General features: G+C 41.9%; 1 protein-coding gene across 1 annotated transcript; it reads right to left on the bottom strand.

The window, feature by feature from the left end:
- Nucleotides 1-19,628: 19,628 nt before the first annotated feature.
- Nucleotides 19,629-20,306, bottom strand: LOC146168267 (uncharacterized). The gene has a single exon (XM_083386242.1). It carries the CDS (start codon nt 20,304-20,306, stop codon nt 19,629-19,631), a length of 678 nt encoding a protein of 225 aa, XP_083242368.1.

The raw sequence follows: 20,306 nt of genomic DNA on the forward strand, positions 1-20,306 counted from the left end.
AAGACCTTTCAGGAGTTTCTGTCTACCTGGATGATCTTTTAGTCAGTGATTCGTGTGCAGAGGATCATCTTCAATATCTTCAAGTTTTCCAACGGTTGCATGACAAAGGACTTCGCTGCCGATTGTAGAAATGTGTGTTCGCGCAACCCAAAGTGGAATACTTGGGGCATACATTGTTTAAAAGTGGAATTGTAAACGGTTCCAAACTTGATGCTCTATTGAATATGTTACCTCCGAAGGATGCAACAACTCTACGTTCATTCTTGGGGTCCGTTCAATTTTATGGAAAGTTTCTGCCGACCAACTTTGCCGATGTGGCAGAACCTTTATATCCCCTTACCCGGTCTAACATTTCTTGGAAATGGGGAGCGGTTCAACAAAAATCTTTCGATCAGTTAAAAGCATGGCTTTCGGAAGATAATATTTTTAACTCACTTCGATTCCTCGCTTCCGATCGGAATTGCATGTGATGCATCAAGTGTGGGAATTGGCGCTGTTTTATTTCACCGTTACCCTGACGGTACTAAAAGGCCAATTTCTAACGCTTCATTTCAATCAGTCAGCGCAACTACAGTCAAATACAAAAGGTAGCACTTTCTATTATTTTTGCACTAAAGAAGTTTTACCAGTACTTGTTCGGGAGGAAATTTATTCTTGTCACCGACCACAAACCGTTACTGACACTATTCGGGCCCAGCAAGCCTACTCCGGCACTTGCGGCATATCGACTCGCAAGATGGGCACTTTTTCTCAGTCAATTTGATTATGACATTGAGTATAGAAAGACGTCAGAACACGGCAATGCTTACGCCCTCCGTCGTTTACCTGGAGGTAAAGATGAGGAGTTCGACGGAGAGGAGTGTGTAGGTAACGTGGACAGTTTGCTCCATCACTACATTAAGCTTACAAGTGAAGCCCGCCGATAGCGCCACCCTCCAGAACAGACCTGGGCAACATACGGCCCGCGGGCCGGAGCAGTTTAATCAACATACGGCCGGCGGCCCGCCAAGCAGTTTAATCCGGCCCGCGGCTTATTTTCCTTAAAATACATAGGCTAAGTCAAGACGGCACGGATCTTTTTTGTTTTTCTCGTTTGTTTCACACGATTTTTGACAATTTTACAGACAAATAGCGACCTTTGCACTGTGGCACTCTCTCCAACGAAAGTTTAATAAACTTAGCCTAATATTTATATATTTTTTGCGCGTCAAAAGTGCGTATTGCATGTATTTTATATCATATTTTTGATCCGGCCCGCTACAGCATTTTAGGATTCTCATCCGGCCCGCGGCTAAAAATACTTGCCCACCCCTGCCAGAAGGAAACCCAAAAGGATTCTGTCTTATCGCGTGTTGTGCGATTCACAAGGGAAGGCTGGCCACCTAAATGCAATCGAAGTGCTGAAGATGAAGCAGAAAAGTTTCGGAAAATAACCGACTCGTTAAGTACTTGCCATGGATGTTTGCTCTATGCAGTGTTTTTTTAAGGTGTTTTGGGGGACCGAAACGGCCCCCCAAATTTCTCCAGCGGTTTCCCAAAATGTGGACTTGCAACTACAGTAGAAAAGTAATGCTTGTTTCTCGCTATGTCTGTCGATAATACGAATATAGCCTACGATCAATAGTTCACGTCCGGAAAAAAGAAGAATCAAAGAGTTATTCACAAAAGAAGTGCACCTTCGATACTCGTCAGCAATGTTTATTTCTGATTTATCGCGCATAATGATGAGTTTTTACGTGTGGAAACATAACATTTTATGTTGCGTTGATTGTATGTAGTTTAAATGCCTAGGTTTGTACCGCATCTTTAGAGATAACCTTTTGAATCAGAAATAACGTAATAATTGCTTTTCTTGCGAAACCTAGATTCGAGTTAATTCTATTCCTTCTGGACTCTTCTCTGACTTAAACTGAATATTATGAAGCTTATGATGTCATAAACGTATTTACTCAACCTGACGTTTAGTTTTAACATTTGTTTGTGACGTAACACAACCGAAGCTTCTCGTAGGTGGGAGAATATTTTTGGCATTATATAAGGCGGCATATTTTGAGTGTAAAAGAGAGGAAAATTAAGAAATACGTTGAAGTGCTGACAGTTGCTATCAAGTTTTAATGCGTTATTTGCAAGTGCTATTGTTGATTACATCGCCCATTTTGCCAGTTCTCTGAAGATTTTGGTCAGCGATCTCAGAAGTAGAACTATTCAGTCGTTAATTGATCAGCGATCTCTTTCCTGGTAAAATAAAAGGAAGACGTGACAGTCGCTATCTTGAGCATTTTTGAGATAGAAAGATTGTTTTTGCGATGATAAACTTTAGAATAGGCTGTTACCTAAATACTCTTTCTATTTTTTAACTTAAAAATTTTAAGTTTTTGTGAGTTATTTCAGGTGAAAATGGCAGCGTAAACGCTTATCCTCTGATAAACCACTCGAAGTATAAAGCAGTTCTTTTCTGGTAAACCGAAAACACGTACTGCTGCTCTAACCCCCGAAACCGCATCTGCCAACAGCACCACAAGTTCTGATTGTGTCTTACTAAATGACCGCAATTCTGCTGAAAATGTTCAAGAGCAGTCGACTCTTCCTCTTGCATCGTCGACGACTGTTCCAGCTGCACCATCCGACAAGATATTTCAATCGTGGATTAAACTGAAAGGTTTTGATGATGCTCTACGAATGAACGTGTTCACCCTCCATGCTGACGGAGGCATAATATGTTTGCTTTGCTCTAAGGATCCAATAACTATCATTGGCCGAGGCAAGTTTGCTGATGTTTACACGGTTTACACCAGCGTACCCGCCAGACCTCAGCGCCCCTCTCGTCGAGCTCGGAGCAAGACCAGCAAGCAGTTAAACTGGAACAGAACCAACGTGTCTCGCTATTTCACACAAAGTATCAAGATCGTGTATTAAATAAAACCAAAACAGCGGCTGAGAGAGTACACCTAACTTACTGGTTACTGAAAGAGGAAGTAGCGAATCGAAAAGTTCTTCCTTGCAAACACTGGTTGACCGCATTGGTCACAATGACCGGATTCGTGACCTGCGACATACCAGTTCAACAGCAGTGACGGAGTTTATTTTGCTCATCTCCGACCATCTGACTGATCGCATCGTTGCTGATGTCAAGCAAAGCTTCTGCTGGGCTACCATGGTCGACGAGACAACCGATATTGCTACCTTGCAGCAATATATTACATTTGTTCAGTACGTCAATAAAAAGGGACACCAGGCAACTTGCATTTTTGGATATCCGTTGGATAGACGCTCGCGGGGCATCTGCTGCCAACCTGGGTAAACATGTCGCTATTGCATGCGATGGAGCTGCTGCAATGATAGGCCGCCGAAATTCCCTCTCACAGAAATTGACTGCACAAAATCCGATTACCCACACAGTGCACTGCCATGCGCATCGCTTAGCCTTGGCATGTACGGACACGGTAAAGGAGCTACAACACATCCATGATTGCGAACGTGGCTTAGTCCAGACGTACTTTGCGCGAAACTTAGTTAAAGCCTGCCGTACTCGCTGGCTATCTCATGGTCAGGCTGTAATCGCAACGAAAGCAGAACTACTGTACACGCTACGCTCCAATATTTTGCTACCGAGAAGAAAGAGTGCACAGCAGTTGGCATTTAATTTGCTCCAAACGCTTTCTTTTCTCCCTTTACTTGCTGAATGCTGCTTTGGTCCATCTCAACAAGTTATCATTGTTGTTTCAAAAAGGTAGTTTTCACTTTTCTCACATGCAATCGGCACTTTCAATAGGCAAAACAGAGATTAGGAGCATTGCCAATTTAGATCAGGTTATAAACAGCCTAAAACTTGACTGGGAGAAGATTTCAAAAATTTTACCAAGATCTCAAAATACACTTCTTAAAGATGATTTTAAACTGCTGCGATTCACCACAGAAACATACTGTGAGGCACTGCTCTGCAATCTCGAAGAACGTTTCCCTGAGCCTGAGGTACTCTCTGCTTTTCGAATCTTTGATGCTAATGAGATTCCTCTTGATACCCCTCAGCGCCAGCTTTATGGGAATGATGATCTCTCGCTGCTTATCAGAAGATTTGACATTGTTCCTGTTGAACAAACCTTGAAAGTACTAAATGACTATCAAACGTTGAAAGATAGAATGACAGTGTCAGAATTTGAGTTCTGCCAAGATCCTGGTGATGTCTGCAGCAAAATTGCTCGAGACAACGTATTCCAGCAAATGTTTCCAGAGCTGCATCGACTTTGCTGCACTGCATTGTCAATTCCTCTAGCAACCGCCTGGCCAGAGCGAGAATTTTCGACTCTAATCAACATTTCGGTGAACGGTCCGGAGCAGCTCACTGGACCGACGAACAGTGACAGTGCGAGCATTGAAGGCGTTGGAATGTGCAAACAACGAAGAAATGGAAGCTGGCGGATGGGAACGGGATTGCGAATCTGTTTTGTTGCATGAGATAGAACCTGGAAAATTTGTTCTGTGATTGTGCACTGCCAGTAGCCATTAAATAATTCGTTTAAGCAAATATGGCTATTTTTGGTATTTAAATGAAACACTTGCGGTCTCTTAAAACTACTAGCGGTCACCCAAACCAAATCTTAGAAAAAACCTGGCTCTATGGATCGCGAATAATAATTCCGCTCAGCCTTCGACCCCAAGTCTTGCAGCAATTGCACCAGGGACACTTCGGTGTTCAGCGCATGAAACAATTGGCACGAACTGCCGTATACTGGCTAAATATTGATGCAGACATATTATCATAGTGCCAGCGGTGTACTACTTGTGCACAGCACCAGAACGCACCAACCAAAGCAGTCATTCATCCGTGGATGATACCAGAGAAGCCGTGGAGCAGAATTCACATTGATCATGCAGTGAATTTTATGGGCTACAATTGGCTGGTGGTAATCGACGCATACTCTAAGTATCCGTGCATTCACCGAACGTAATCCATGTCATCCAAAACTACTATGGAATTTCTAGAACAGGATTTTGCGCATTTCCGGTACCCGCACACTATTGTCTCGGATAATGCTCTAGCATTTCTTTCGGCAGAATTTCAAGATTTCTGCAAACAAATGGGAATTATACATTTAACAGGTGCTCCTTATCACCCTGCTACAAACGGTGCTGCCGAGAGGCTTGTGCAGACTTTCAAGAAAGCTCTCCGTAAGTCATCGAAGTCTCCAAACGAAGCGCTATTAGAGTTCTTAATCCAGTACCGACGTATACCTGACAGCAACGGTTTCTCTCTGAGTGAGTTGTTAAACGGACGTCAAATTCGTGCTCGGAAACACGCGAGTAAAACAACGCGAGCATATGAAATGTGCATCAAAAGACTTTCCTCGAAGGGAAATCATTCACAAACTTCGTAAATCGTTTAAAGTTGGCGATATCTGTTATGCGTTGTACTTTGGTCCAAAGCGCGACAAAGATGAACGTTGGGTCCCAGCTATTATAACAAAACGACATGGCAGTCGAAGTGTAAATGTCAAGGTGATTTCCCGTGGTCCGATATGGAGGCACCATATCGACCAACTTCAGTTTCGCTACACCAGCGGCGAGGACGCTGATCCAGGAGAAAACGAACTCCCGGCTCCTCAATCGTAAGCCTCGACAGCTATATTGCTGTTAACGAGGCGTTTCTTTCAAAGGGGAGGTGTCATGGAGTGTTCATGCGGTTCTACAGCGAGAGGTTGAAGTCACAAGACTTGTTATAAGACGTAATGGAACACTAATGCATATTCTTAGTGCCAAAAATGCCTCTATCAAGACCTTGCCTTCAATAGATGTTGGAGTATGACTTGATTTCCACACGAATACGTCTCCAGGTTTATTGTTGGCTTGCAGAGAATGCACAGCCGTAATTCCAAGATTGTCCATTTCGTTGATATGCCGAAATTCACTGATGGCAGGAGTAGCAAAATGGTCGAATGCCGTCCTCTTTACAATGGCCTCAAACGAGCCGTTCCGTAGTCTAATCTGTTGAGTAGTTATGGCACGAACCTTGATGTAGGAATCGATAAAAGGGCACAATTCCCTGTTTTCAATTAGACGATCGTAAGCAACTTGCTCTCTTGATGTCCCTGCACTGAACGGAACATGAATGCGCCAGGAAGGCCTTGTAGCTGGCGGACAATGCAGTTCGTAAGAATCTTCGGACTCCGGAGAACGTTCGTGGTTATTTCTTCCGTAAGTGCTTCTTCTTTCTGATGAATATCTTCTTCTTGGTGGTGATCTTCTTCTTTGGGGTGATCTGGATCCTGAAATTCGTCTGATTAAGGTGGCGTTCTAGGGCCTCGAGATGGCTTCCTCAATTGTCTTTTCACTGTATATTTAGGAGCTGCTGAAGTAGATGGTTGATGACTATCAAGATCTACGAAAGGTTTACGTATCTTCTTGACTGTAGAATTTCTGCTTGAGTCTGAGCTTGTAGAACTGATCGGCGAGAACTCTGATACTCGGCGTACAAAGCCTGTTGTGTCCGCTTGCTGCAGCTGAGGCGAATATAACCTCGAATATGAAAATATAAAAGCGAATATAAATCTGCTTCAGTCACAAAAGCACTCGAGTTTTTTTGTCTGAGTAAAAGCCATTCTGTATTGATTGAGCACGCTATTTATAGACGAGAATCAGTTAGCGAAATTTCTGTAAACAAAAGAAGGATTTACGTCATTAATTCTTACAATACTTTGTTAACTCAACCTTCTTCACACTTATTTCTGACGCTAAACATACAATTTTTACGTCAAAACGCGATTGCGAAACAGCCTCTGACTTCAGTCAAATGACAACAAATGAATATCACGCGACCGGGAAAAACTAATCTATGTTTACACCGCGGCGCGGACCGGCGTTTTGAAAACATATGCTAAAACGGATATACGTTATTTTAGAAAATGTTCTGACGGATAAAATTGTTGTCAAAATGTACAGTTTGCACATTTGCTGCAAAGATAACGCAAACATTGAAAGGCGATTGCAAGGAATTTAGGCTATGGTGATACAGCGATAAACAAAATTTCTCTGTGGCAAAAACAACAATGTGACGAGGTGTTCCTACAAGGTTGCTACAAGGTTGCCCGCGGCCCATGAGCCGCGTGCTCTAGTCACGTGTTTTGCAATCATTGATTGTGTTGTACGTTAATTGTATCGCAATGTAAATTACGCGACTACTCGCCTATAAATGCTCGTGCCCTTTTTGTATTAGCCCGTTCGAATTAAACCAGTCACTTACTTGGACTCTGTTAATATTCTTGCAAGGCAAACAAAGGTTATAAACACAACAATTTTAGTCAGAAGGCGTTCGAGGCAGACAAGTTGTTTCGTCGCCATTTTCAGATTGTTGGGTATATATGGGTGATCATATCGCCAGTGTAGTGGCATAGTGCCCATCGACAAATTCCACAGAATCTTTCATTAAACGATGCGTTCTTCTGTCTTCAGTAGAGAGTGCATTTCTAAGATTCTTAACCTCCTCATCAGTAGGTAGCAGATCACTCTCGTTACTTAGAAACATAGCGTTCGCGGCTTCAACAGCAGAAACAAAGTTCGTAAAGGCATGATAATCTGTGGACTCAAAGTTGCTACCGAGTATCGACCAGCGAGCGGGTCTTTACGGCATCCGAACTGGATCAGTTTCCGGGACGAATGGACTTTACTCTGCCAGCTACTGGAACATTAGATCCTATTAGAAAGGTGTCGATTCCTCCGGGAATGCTGGATAATCGTAACGTCGTAGTGAACGATGTGCCTTAACGTCTGCGAAGTAGGAACCGTGTTCGGCTTCACCGGGATCTTCTCAACAACGACGCCCCATTGAGGTTTATTGGTTCTCCGACCTTCAGCGGTTCCACCTAAACAGAAATAGCAATAGTGTCCAACCGACGTGGCGTCGTCAGGGTATTCAACAAGATCCGTTTGAGCTTGCCGGATGCATCAAGCTTGTCCACAAGATTACGTTCAAGAAACGTAGTCGTGGATCCTTGGTCCAAAAACGCGTATCTATTGATTGCTGTGTCCCCATATCGCACAACAACAGGAACGACATTCAGAACATTAGAAGAGTTTACGTTAGCGCTATATTACTATATTTCGGCACACGCATTTCTCTCAACAGAATTAGTAGTAATTCATGGACGGTAGTTCGGGTTGTGTAAATCAATGCTTAGCATCGATCTCCAGATTTCATTCACCCTTGTCTAATGATCTGATAAAACTATCTCGTCTATATATAACAGCAGGGCTACCATATTTTCAGCACCCAAAAAGAGGACATTTTTTGCCGGAAAGTGAAACGAAAGTAGAACTGTTACTTTTGAGTTTAATGATGTTTTATGCTGATTTTCGGGATGTTTGGTTGTTTTGGGATTCTCGGGTTAATTTTCGATAGGAAATTTAGTGTTACTGGCCGACTCGATCGCAAATATTAATCTATTTGTAGTGAATTTTGCTGTTGGTGGCCACGAAGAGAGTTTTAAGTGACGAATTAAAATCATACGTTTTAAAGTGAATGATCACACATCTTTGCTTTATTAAAGGGCCTTTTTACATGTGAGGTTTGGTTCCAATTTTTCTGGCGCAATGTTTGCAATAACAATCAAAAACAGGAGTCGGACAATTATTTTTAACCGCTGGCCGCTGAGAAACTTAAAATGTTGTGTTGGGCAAAAATAAGGATCTCAAATATCAAAAAAATAGGATCTCGGTCAAAAATAGGATCTCAAATACACGTAATATGACGTCATACTCTGACGCTATGAAACAAATAAGCTAACGAACAATGAGCAATTTAAGTCAAAATTAAAGAAATAAAAAAGTAGGACTATATTGGTTTTAAAATGTAAAGGTTAATTTTGAGTTAGAGGGAGGCATGACACATTTGATACAGATAGAAAATATACATTGCTTAATATACATTGGCGTTTATCAAGTTGTGGGGCGCGTTGACCCAAAATTTAATATTAAAAAATGGTTTGTTTTTTTGGATTTTAAGGCTTTAAGTTACCGATGTGTTACTTGCGGTACAACGGCCATATTGCAAAGACGATATAAATCGGAAGAAACACAAAACATGGCATGAACTAAATTAGGTCGAAAAAATGTGAATCGGTATAATGTTTCACAGTTTCGAAAACGGTCGGTATTTCGTTCATACTTTAAAGACATAATACTTTCGACAGAACCGTAAATAATATATAAATATTAGACTAAGTTTGTTCAACTTTCATTGGATATAGTGCCACAGTGCATTCGACGCTATTTGTCTGTAAAGATGCCGAAAAATCGCGTAGAACAAACGAGAAAGACTGAAGAGATTCGCGCAAATCGCGAAAATAGTTTCCGTTTTAGCATTTAAAACAGGCTTAAATAGAGGTTGGTGGGTCATGACTGGATTTGTTCCTGGAAAAAGTATTTACAACCAAAAAATGTATAAATTCACCCTTGTTTTCGCTTAGCTTATGTATTTTTAGGAAAACAAGCCACTGGCCGGATAAAATTGCTTGGCGGGCCGTATGTTGCCTTGGCGGGCCGTAAGAAGGTAGGGCTGGTAGGGCAATTTGTTGGAAAACCTTTTCTAAATCAGCAATTCAGCATGTTTCATGGCTACAGTAATTTTATGGAAATGAATACAACGTCTCGCCTAAAAGTATTTTTAAAAGTATAAGCAACTAACTCGAAATGCGAAAAAAGAGGACATTTGGTCACTTTGAGCGTCCTCGGAGGACCATTCACTTTTCTTGAGAAAAGAGGACAAATCCTACCAAAAGAGGACATATAGTAGGCCTATAGAACAGCACAAAATGATTTAGGTTGTTTCGATTTTTGTTAAGATCAACTCACCTCAAGCTAAGTTTTACCATTTAAAATCTACAATTTTTTTAGTTCAGAAATATAAAGCTACAAAAGCACAAAGCACAGTCACCAAATTGTTGTACTTAAACACTCAGTGCAAACCAACTTCACTATTACAATAAGCAAAAAAACACCAGTTCAATAGTAGATCTACTGCAGAGCTATCATACATTTCTGACGGTTCACCCCTATTCACCCCTGCAAAATTTTTGTTCGCCCTGGGGTGAACCATTCACCAGTTTAAGAAACACCGGTGTAAAACAGAGTAATGAAGTGTTGCTGAGCAGTTTCTTTCGCTACAGCTGCCTTTCTCTTTGCACTTATTAGCCACGTGACCACCCTTGAGACACCTGAAACACAAGCCCATGTTTCTCACAAGACCACGACGCTCTACGTAGGTCATTTTTTTTAAGTCAAAGGAATCAAAGGTCATAAGTACCCGAACATAATACGCAGCTAGCGGAAATAGAATCAGAAATTACCGTGTTGTGAGTCGTCACCTTGACTCGGCGATTAGTAGGCTTGCTATCTTCTCTGGATGGAATACTAGGCGCCTTTCTAAAAAATTGCGTTCTACTTTCTTGCCTAACAAATTCAGCTAAGGCCGCAAAGTTTGCTCTTTTTCCTGTATTATTTTCTTTGTCGGTTGACCTGATGATCCATTTCTTGCGGAGGGACACAGAAAGCATTCTTGCCACGGTTAGCATTACATCCATTGAGTCCACGCAAGATGCATACTTTATATCGTGCAAAGAGGTGTTGTCCAAGAGAACCGATAGTTTTATCAAACCATCATGATCCTATGCCTTATCGATGGAGTGTCATATAGTTGTTCGAAACGCTGTGCTATTACATGTGGTTGGCCATAAGTTCATACAAAGTTGCCATGCGACGACCAGTAGTTCATCGGATCACCATCTAAAGCCCTGTGTTCTAAGGGTTGTATGTTAACATGGTTTTAAATTAGTGCATGACTACAAATATTTACTACAATTTTTATTTACATTTCGTTGTTTTTGTAAAGCCAAGTTGACCACTGATAAATCTGTTATGGCTCATCTTGTGACCCGCAGATCAGTGGTATGCTAACGCTGTTCAAGGCCACATTTACTTACCTTAGTGAAATAACACTAAATCACATACCTCTGAGAAACCAACCCCATAGAAATATTAAGCTAAACATTAATATAACAGGCCTACTGTAAAATAAAATATAACTACAAATGGTTAGGTATTTTAAAGCACGTGTATTAGTCCTATTTTACTGAAACGACGGGTGCAATATTCCACTTCCGAATTATTTATATTGTTTCAGGGTAAACGCAATACAGCTTAGTGAAGCCGTAGCTTAAAATAAATAAACCCTCATTCTGTGCGGTGTTGTTAAATGATCTAAGTTTTTGTTAGGCGAAGTGTGTTTGGTAATGCGAGTTCGAGATGATGTGGCAGAACCACGGTCTGCTTTGTAACAGTTGGCGACGTTATTGATAGAAAGGCAACTGTATACGTATCGCAATTGTCGTATACGCATCGCTTGTCTCGATCAGTTTTAGTATTTAACAACTTTTCCTCATTTGCCTTGAAGTTCATCAATAATTTTTATACACTGAACGTCGAGGTTGATCCATCAGACCTTAACATACGTAACCGTAACGTGACGGTTTCCACGAGATATCAGGGGCGGCATTATGAACACACCTCGCTAAGCTAAGGGAGCTCGCTAACGACGCACGAGCTCGTTAGGTGGACGAACCCACTTCTCGTTAGCCAAATCTCGCCAAACTCCTCGCTAACTAGCGAGCGGCTCAGACCACTCGGTAACGATTTTTTGTGTTCTGAAAACCCAACTTAATGTAAATCAAATTTATTATCAATAAACGTTTATAATAATACCGACACCTAATGAATGTCATAAGAAAGATTCATAATTAATTTGTAAATTTCCCACCGAAATAGCATAAAATGTGGATTTAGGCGACCTCCTACCTAGCCCACACACCATGGACAGCGAGTTATGGGTGCTTACGGTGCCAAGAGCATTCCTAGCGAAATCTTGGGGTGATCAGACCGCCCTAAAACAATGATAAATCGTTATGCGAATTCCTTTATTTTTCTGTTAATGCTTACGACTTGAGGTACTATTTTACACTTATTCCGGCAGTTAGTCAATTTTATTTACCTTAAAATACATTTTAACTCATTTCACCACTTTTTTTTCATAAATTTATATTTTTAGTGGACATTTTGAGACGTTATATATAGCACAAAATCTTAGCACTCCTGTGAAAAACAAAAGTCGGCGTCTACGCTACACACAGTACACACTGATTTAAAGGAACATTAAACGTTTTATTTTTTTCAACCAACTAAATGAAATTTATGCCATGACTCATTTTATTGGTGCTTTTGAGTCAGTTTATCAAACACATACATTCAGTACTGATCAACTAATGCAAAAATATGAACATTTTTATAACAGAGAGTTAATTTTTATTAATTGATATTCGTGCATGTATATTTTGCATTAAAAATGTAATTTTATATGAATAACTGTTATACTTGAGATATTATAATACCATGGTGTACCAGTGGCCCAGCATCTGCCATGATTTATTCATCGTGCAATAAAACATCCGATGAAACCTTAATAGGTGGGGGGCTGGGGGCATTTTTCCATATAGTACGCTTATCCCTCAAAAATTGTAACAAAAGGTTTTTCAACTGACTTGATTAGTATTGGGTGTCAGTTTTAACATATTAAAAATGTTAAGGATTCCAACTTTCGGAAAGTAGTTATTTTCAATATGGCTTCCAAGATGGCCGCCAAACCATTAAAATGACAGTAAATTGGCCATAACTCTGTCATCTTATGACCAAAACATGTAGTTTTGGTGTCTATGTGTAGGTTTTTATACCCTGTGAAGTCGATGAGACCATTCTCAGACTTTGTTGAATTATCTGATATCCTATAAATATCTGAAATATTGTTTACTTTCCATCCTCAGTCTAGATCATCCATACCATCGTCAGTACTCATTCAGACCAGCATAATCTGGTATTAAACTTTGGGGCAGTAGAGGATGATGTAGGTGGCAAACTTTGGGGAGAATTAACTGTAGTAATTTTCATGACCAATGTGTTGTAGAGCAGTTTTTCCAGGTAACTACTGCTATCGTTGCCAAATAAACGGTCATCTCGGTGTCTGCAGTAAAGTGAACAACCGCAGTGTTTTTTTAAGGTGTTTTGGGGGACCGTTTCGGTCCAAATTTCTCCAGCGGCTTCCCAAATTTTGGACTTGCAACTTTTTGGTATTTAAATAAATCACTTGCGGTCTTTTAAAACTACTTAGCGGTCACCCAAACCAAACCTTAAAAAAAAACCTGCGGGTGGATGTTTATACTGCGTCTTTGATAGGTATTGTCTTTGATAAACGGATTACCATATCCATCAAAGACCACCGTTGCTAAGCCATAATGAGGAATGGTAAATTCTGCATACGACTGTGCAGACCCATAACTGTCTCCAGCTACCCATGGCACTAGATGCAACAAGGCCCCTTCATCGAGGACGTATAGTGATCGGTTTTTGAGGCAGATTATTTCACTATTTTATAATCGCCTGACGTCATACTGCTGACATGTTCTGTGATGGCGGAAGTTATTTGAGGCTCATTGACTTCTCGGAAAATAGGTCTAGCTTCAAACAAGGCGGTGGGTATGTACTGAGCCCGTGCTTTATCACTTCCCGCATGGAGAGATCACCTGTTCAGGATACGACGATGAATATCTGAAACAACAAGTCGGGATCGGTCGTGCGGTCTGGGGCAATTGGCATGGAAGAGGGGTTTTAGCCTTATCCTTACTAATGGTAATCTTGTCAAGAGCATGTATGTCTCTCTTTAGGCGTGCATCTGTGGTTTCTTTTGTGTTCATCACTGGTGGTATATACCAGGTTGTTAAAATCCTACATTGTCATGTTGTACATTGCTGTAACTGGCATGGACAATGTCCAGAGTGAGCGCTGTTCGTCATTCATCCCGTAACCATGTGGTAAGCCTCCATTGTTTTTAAGAGACCTAAAAAAAAAGTTGCTGTTCGATTTCACGATCTGAGTTATGAGTCTATTGCACAGTCGTATGCAGATTTTACCATTCGTCAATATGGCTTAGCAACAGTGGTGTTTGATGGATAATTTGGATATGGTGGTCCGTCTATCAAAGAAGTTTGGGAACTACTGAGCTAACGATTTCCAAAATAAGGCTCTAAAAGCAGGGGCGGGCAACCTTTCTAACACATGGGCCAGTTAGGAAATTTAATGCTTACAGGAGGGCCGCATATAAACACTAATTGATATTTTCAGCTTTTACTAGAAAAACACAAGTACAAGCGAATATGAAATATCATAGCAGACACACATGTAGATGTTCAAATAGAAGTTAGTGAGAAGGCTGATGTTGGATATTTTGAACCAACTGGTCAATGTTTGGTTCCAGGCCAGATGTGCATAGACGCAAACTATTTAACAGCAATAATTCAAAACCAGCTGTTAAACATAGCATCTCAGTCAATATGCGCGGCAAAAGTCGTAGCAGACAAGTGTAATTGTTGCAAAACAATTCTTTATCATACCAACGTGACGCAAGTAAAATTTTATGAATAAAGATTGTTTTGGAAGAGATGCTTCCCATTCGAGTTCAACAATGCATTAGTGTACCGGTGTAGCCTATGGGTTACATTGCACTTTTAAACAGGAAACTGAAAGAGCAAAAGTTCCAACATTGGTGCGCACAAAATACCCTTATTTAGAGAAAAGTATCTGGAAGAAGGCGAAGGGCCGCACAAAAAATGGCAAAGGGCCGCATGCGGCCTGCGGGCCGCACGTTGCCCGCCCCTGCTCTAAAGGCTACTCGACGTTTTAGCGGCAAGTCAAATAAACACAAAATAACACGTTTTTTAATGGTATTAATGGGACGGGTGCAATTGCTTTTGCTATTTAGTATTGTAACGGTAACGAAATTACTTTATTTTTAGTGAAGTAATCTCGAATAGTTTTAAAACCTTGACCTTATCGCCCACAGAGGCAGCTCAGCAAGCTGTAAAAACGTAATTCTCATTAGCACAACGCAACACTATGACGTCACAATGAACAATTCAACTCAAAGCATGCAATAACGTGAATAGCAACTGATCATAGCAATGACAAGCGCAAAAACGTTGGAATTACGTTAGACTTTAGAAGTTTAGAGTAATGTCACTTTGCGAGCCTGGGTTTGGCTTTTTTTCTTTTATTCCACAATTAGGCCCATGTACGGCATGGTTATCATTATTGTATAAGTAAGTTGCCTAAAAATTTTATTGCAGGAATTTTTTATTTCTTCAGGAGCGGCGTGTTGATTTTTGTTAGGTGCTTCGCGGCAGTGTTCCCTCTAAGAAAATTTTCTAATGCTCAAATATTTTTTGTAATGCGCAAGAATATTTTCAAGCTGATGCGTTGGCAGGGGCTCGCGACAGATCATTGTTTTTTGCGTTGGGGCGAGAAGTGAAAATTTTAAAAATGACGTCACAAAGCGTGACATCATGAAAAAATACTTTCAATAAACTTGTATGTGCAACTGCAATCGAGTTAAATGTGTTCAAGGATATGGCAACAAGAGCGGTCGCGCGAAAAAAATCCGAATATTTGGATTAAATTGACAAAATGTCTATTTTTAAAAAATAGGATGCGTGATGCTTTTAGAGCACAATCAAGAATCACGAAGTATTCGCTCATTTGTATTTATCAAGATGATTTTGTCAATTGGTGAGGGCCATTATTGACCCCACAACTATGGCTGCACAGAAATCGTGTAAAAATGCAATTGTGTTAAAAATTTACGTCCTAAAAATGCATTTCGGTTCCCGAATTATTGTCAAACACTCCACTGCTGTGTTCGGCACTGTTCTAAACTTATTTTTTCTTTAAGCTTGATTTACCTGAATAGACATGGCCAATTGCGAAATGCTCGAACTGTTGTGGCAAAAACGTGAAGATATTTTAGTTTTGATTTGAAAATGATGAAGTGCGCAAAAGCAAATTTTACTGCACGATTTGTCTGGTGTGGCTGCGCAGCACCTTAGGGAACACTGCTTCGTGGTCCCACAAAATTGTCTCGCTGACCCCAGTTTGAGAACCACTGTGTTATAGCGAGATGTTGGCGAGGACCGTTCGTAATACCAAATGCGTTTGCGAGATCGTTAATTCCTCGCTGCAATGTTATGTCACAGATGACAACGTAATATTGTTTACATTCGACTTTGCTCTTCATAACCATTTTGAATTGCGATTTTAATCAGCTCGAAACATTGCCCAGCCTTATTAATTATTTTCGAAACTGTAGTTTATATGATAACAGAAACACTACAAGTTAAAACAAAATAGGTGCTACGAAATGTTATGCAATGAAGAAAGTAGGCCAATTGTGCTTACCTTCACCTCGGAAACACGCCGTAGCCTACTTGAATACTGTAGGAGCCAGAGCAGTGCACACGTCAGCTTGTATTTTCGAAATGACCGAGCGAGACCGCTCGGAAAGAGCACGATAGAAAGACGTGTCGCGTGTAGCATGTCGCGTAACACATATAATAAAAGGATACACTACAAAACCCCCCACCAGTGCGTAAGTCACGTTCGGTAACGAGCAGGCATGGTAATAACGCGACCACGTCGAGTTAACCTCGGTCGAATGGGAACAGAGGGTTGCGGTGATATACAAGGTATATCGGGACGTTGCGGTAAACATTGGGTAAAAGTGGGGCGAGTATTTTCCATGTTTAATAAATCATTATCAGTGTAAGCCGGTTTAAGTCGGTCACAATCGAGACAGTATCTACACGGCCATTAGCATGAATTTTGAAAAATTTACTGTTTCTTTCTATAACGTTAAACGGGCCGTCGTAAGGACACTGTAAGGGCGATCTATGACAGTCACGCCGCACGAAAACAAATTTACACGTTTGAAGTATACGCGGTACACTACTATGCGATTGTCTGTGTCGTGATGTCGCAATGGCGCGAACGTTCTCCATTGATTTCCGGAAGTTGGAAAGGAATGTTGTTACCTCCGCTGGGGTTGTAGAGGTGCCGTGTGACGGTGGTGAGAAAAACTCCCCTGGTAACCGCAGTGTCGTGTCGTACACCAGCTCTGCGGCAGAACAACCGATGTCTTCCTTCGGGGCCGTGCGAATGCCGAGCATGACTGCAGGAAGTTGATCCACCCAGTGGTTGTTGTCCAATCGGGCTTTGAGTGCTGCTTTCATTTGCCGGTGGAGCCTTTCCACTATTCCATTGGATTGCGGGTGGTAAGCGGTGGTTCTTTGGCGATGGGAACCTAAGAGGGAGTTTAGGTTTGCCCATAGGTTAGACTCGAACTGACGGCCTCTGTCGGAAGTTATGGACTGTGGTGTACCGAAACGAAATACCCACGACAGCAAAGCCCTGGCACACGACTCTGACCATCGGGATCGCCTCCGGCCACCTAGTGAAACTATCTATAGAAGTAAAAATGTAAGAGTAACCCTGCGACATCGGAAGGGGTCCGACGATGTCCACATGAATTTCTGCAAACCTTTTGTCGGGGAGCGTAAATGAACCAAGCTGTGACAATGTATGGCGGTGAATTTTCGCCCGCTGGCATTGTAAACACGTGCGAGCCCACAGCCCAACATCTTTGTTTAAGCTATGCCAAATGAAACGATCGGAAACTAGTTTACGAGACGCGCGAATACCTGGATGTGAAAGGTTGTGTAGTACGTCAAAGACAATGCGCCGAAATGCTAGTGGCACAACGGGTCTGGGATAACCTTTGGAAACGTCGCATAAAATAGTATCGCTAGATCCAAGGAGCGGAAGGTCCTGAAATTTAAGTGACGTTACAGCTGTTCGGTATGCACGAATGTCACGATTACCTTTTTGTGCTGTAGCCAAAGCGGCAAAATCTATCGCAGGAGACATCGTTGAATTTATAGCAACGCGAGATAATGCATCTGCGGCAGAATTGTGAGTGCCCTTAATATGTCGAATATCCGTTGTAAACTCTGAAATGAAAGACAAGTGACGAACCTGGCGTGGAGAAAGTTCGTTGGAGTTTCTATCGAACGCATGACTTAATGGCTTTTGGTCGGTGAGCACTGAAAATTGTCGTCCTTCTACAAAGTATCTAAAATGCCGAATGGCCAAATACAATGCGAGAAGTTCGCGGTCGAACCCACTGTACCTGGTTTTGGCGGGTTTTAGTTTTCTGGAAAAGAATGCAATCGGTTGCCACTTGCCATCGAGGCATTGTTCGAGAGTTGCGCCCACGGCAACTGCAGAAGCATCTGTTGTTATTCGTGTTGCCGCATCAGGTTTGGGATGTACCAGCATCGTTGCTTTGGCAAGTGCGTGTTTTGATGCTAGAAAAGCAGTTGTACAGTCGTTGTTCCATACGAAATCGTTGGTTTGCCCACCCAGGGCAAGGTGGAGCGGGTGGAGAATTGTTGCTGCTCCTGGGATGAACCTATGGTAAAAGTTTAAGAGTCCCAAATACTCACGAAGGCCTTTCTTGGATGTCGGTTGAGGGAAATTCTTAACAGCTTCAACTCTTCCGGCAAGTGGCGCGATTCCTTCCGTTGAAATGCGGTGTCCTAGAAATTCAAGCTCTGAAGTACCGAACTCGCACTTGTCTGGATTCACGACAATGCCGAATTTCGCAAGCCTTTGAAACAATTGACGCAAGTGCCGTCGGTATGCACTTTTGGTCGGACTGAATACAAGAATGTCATCTAGATATACAAAGATAAAATCCAGCCCTCTACATACCTCATCCATGAAACGTTGAAATGTCTAGGCTGCATTGCACAACCCGAATGGCATACGTGTGTACTCAAAAAGGCCGAACGGCGTAATAATGGCGGTCTTTGGTACATCTGCTGCTACTGGAATGTGGTGATAGGCACGGACGAGGTCTATTTTGCTAAAGATTTTCGCTTCGTTTAAGTTAGGTGATGAGTCCTGTATAAGAGGAATTGGATATCGATCAGGAATAGTTCGACGGTTTAGAACCCTATAATCGCCACATGGCCTCCATTTGCCGGACTTTTTGCAAACCATGTGCAAAGGCGAAGCCCATGTACTAGACGAACGGCGCACGATTCCTAAGTCTAGAAGGTTTTGGAATTCCGATTTAGCGATTTTCATCTTTTCAGGAGAGAGTCGACGTGCCTTTGTATGTACTGGGGGACCATTAGTTACGATGTGATGCTTAATATTGTGTTTCAAAGAAACGTCATTGTAAACCGCGCTTTGAATAGAAGGAAACTCTTTAAACAGTGTTCGAAATTCATTTGTGGCATGGGTTAATGCTACCAAACCAAAAGAAGATGAGCGGGAAACACCAGCGGAAACACAGTTAAATGTTTTAGCATCAATAAGTCGATTTTTACCAAGGTCGATTAGTATTCCGTCATGTCGAAAAAAATCTGCGCCGAGAATCGGTTGCGTGACTTCGGCTATAATAAAAGACCATACATACTTTTTGCTGAGCCCGATGTCTAGGTTGATCGACCTCGTACCAAATATTGCGATGGTGCTTCCGTTTGCTGCAACGAGTTCCAGCTTTCTTTTACAACTGTTGCGATCCATTCTTGTGGTAGGAACAACACTAATCGCAGCACCGGAGTCCACGAGGTACCTTTGTCCAGTGGTGCGGTCATTAACGTGGAGAAGGCGGCGAGAACAACCAGCGGCACGAGCCGCCATTAGTGGCTGGTTGAGGCGTTTCCCTTGTACTCGCAGGGAGAAACGCACTTTTGTGCTTTAGAACCGAATCGCCTGTGGTACCAGCACAGTCGTTGAGCGTCGCGCAGGTTTCTTGTTTGCGGCGTATTGTGCTTCAGAATTGCAATTTCTTTTTGCAGTTGATTGACTTGGGCCAAAATGGGTGACGTGTCCATCAGGTCAATCATGTTGTCGGCTTTCTGCGCCAAAGCGGATAATTCCAGATCAAGTGTGGCCAAAATTACTCGCAAATTGCCTGGTAATCGTTGAAGAAAAAGTTCGCGAAGCAAATTTTTCGAATCTTCTTCGCCCATAAGATGTTGCATTTCTCGCAACATTTCTGAAGGCTTGCGATCGCCCAGGTCTTCATGTCGAAGAAGTTTCTGTAAGCGTTGATGCTTGGTCATCGAAACCCTGCTGATGAGTGCACATTTTAACTGCGCGCAAGGATCCGCGTCATCTGGGTTTTTTATAATGTCCCGCACAACGGCGGCGATTTCGGGTGACACTGCTGCTACCACATGATGGTACTTTGTTTTCGATAGTGTCACGCCTTTCACACTGAATTGTGCTTCTACATGTAAAAACCATAGTTCGGCGTCTTGTGGCCAGAATGGCGGAATTTTAACAGCAACGGCTGCGACATTTTCTTCGTCCAT

This window comes from Ascidiella aspersa, chromosome 1, assembly GCF_963924565.1.
Source record: "Ascidiella aspersa chromosome 1, kaAscAspe10.2, whole genome shotgun sequence".
Classification (NCBI taxonomy): domain Eukaryota; kingdom Metazoa; phylum Chordata; class Ascidiacea; order Phlebobranchia; family Ascidiidae; genus Ascidiella; species Ascidiella aspersa.

Excerpts from the sequence above, each read along its gene's own strand:
- LOC146168267 (XM_083386242.1), bottom strand. The coding sequence starts at position 20,306 with ATGGACGAAGAAAATGTCGCAGCCGTTGCTGTTAAAATTCCGCCATTC.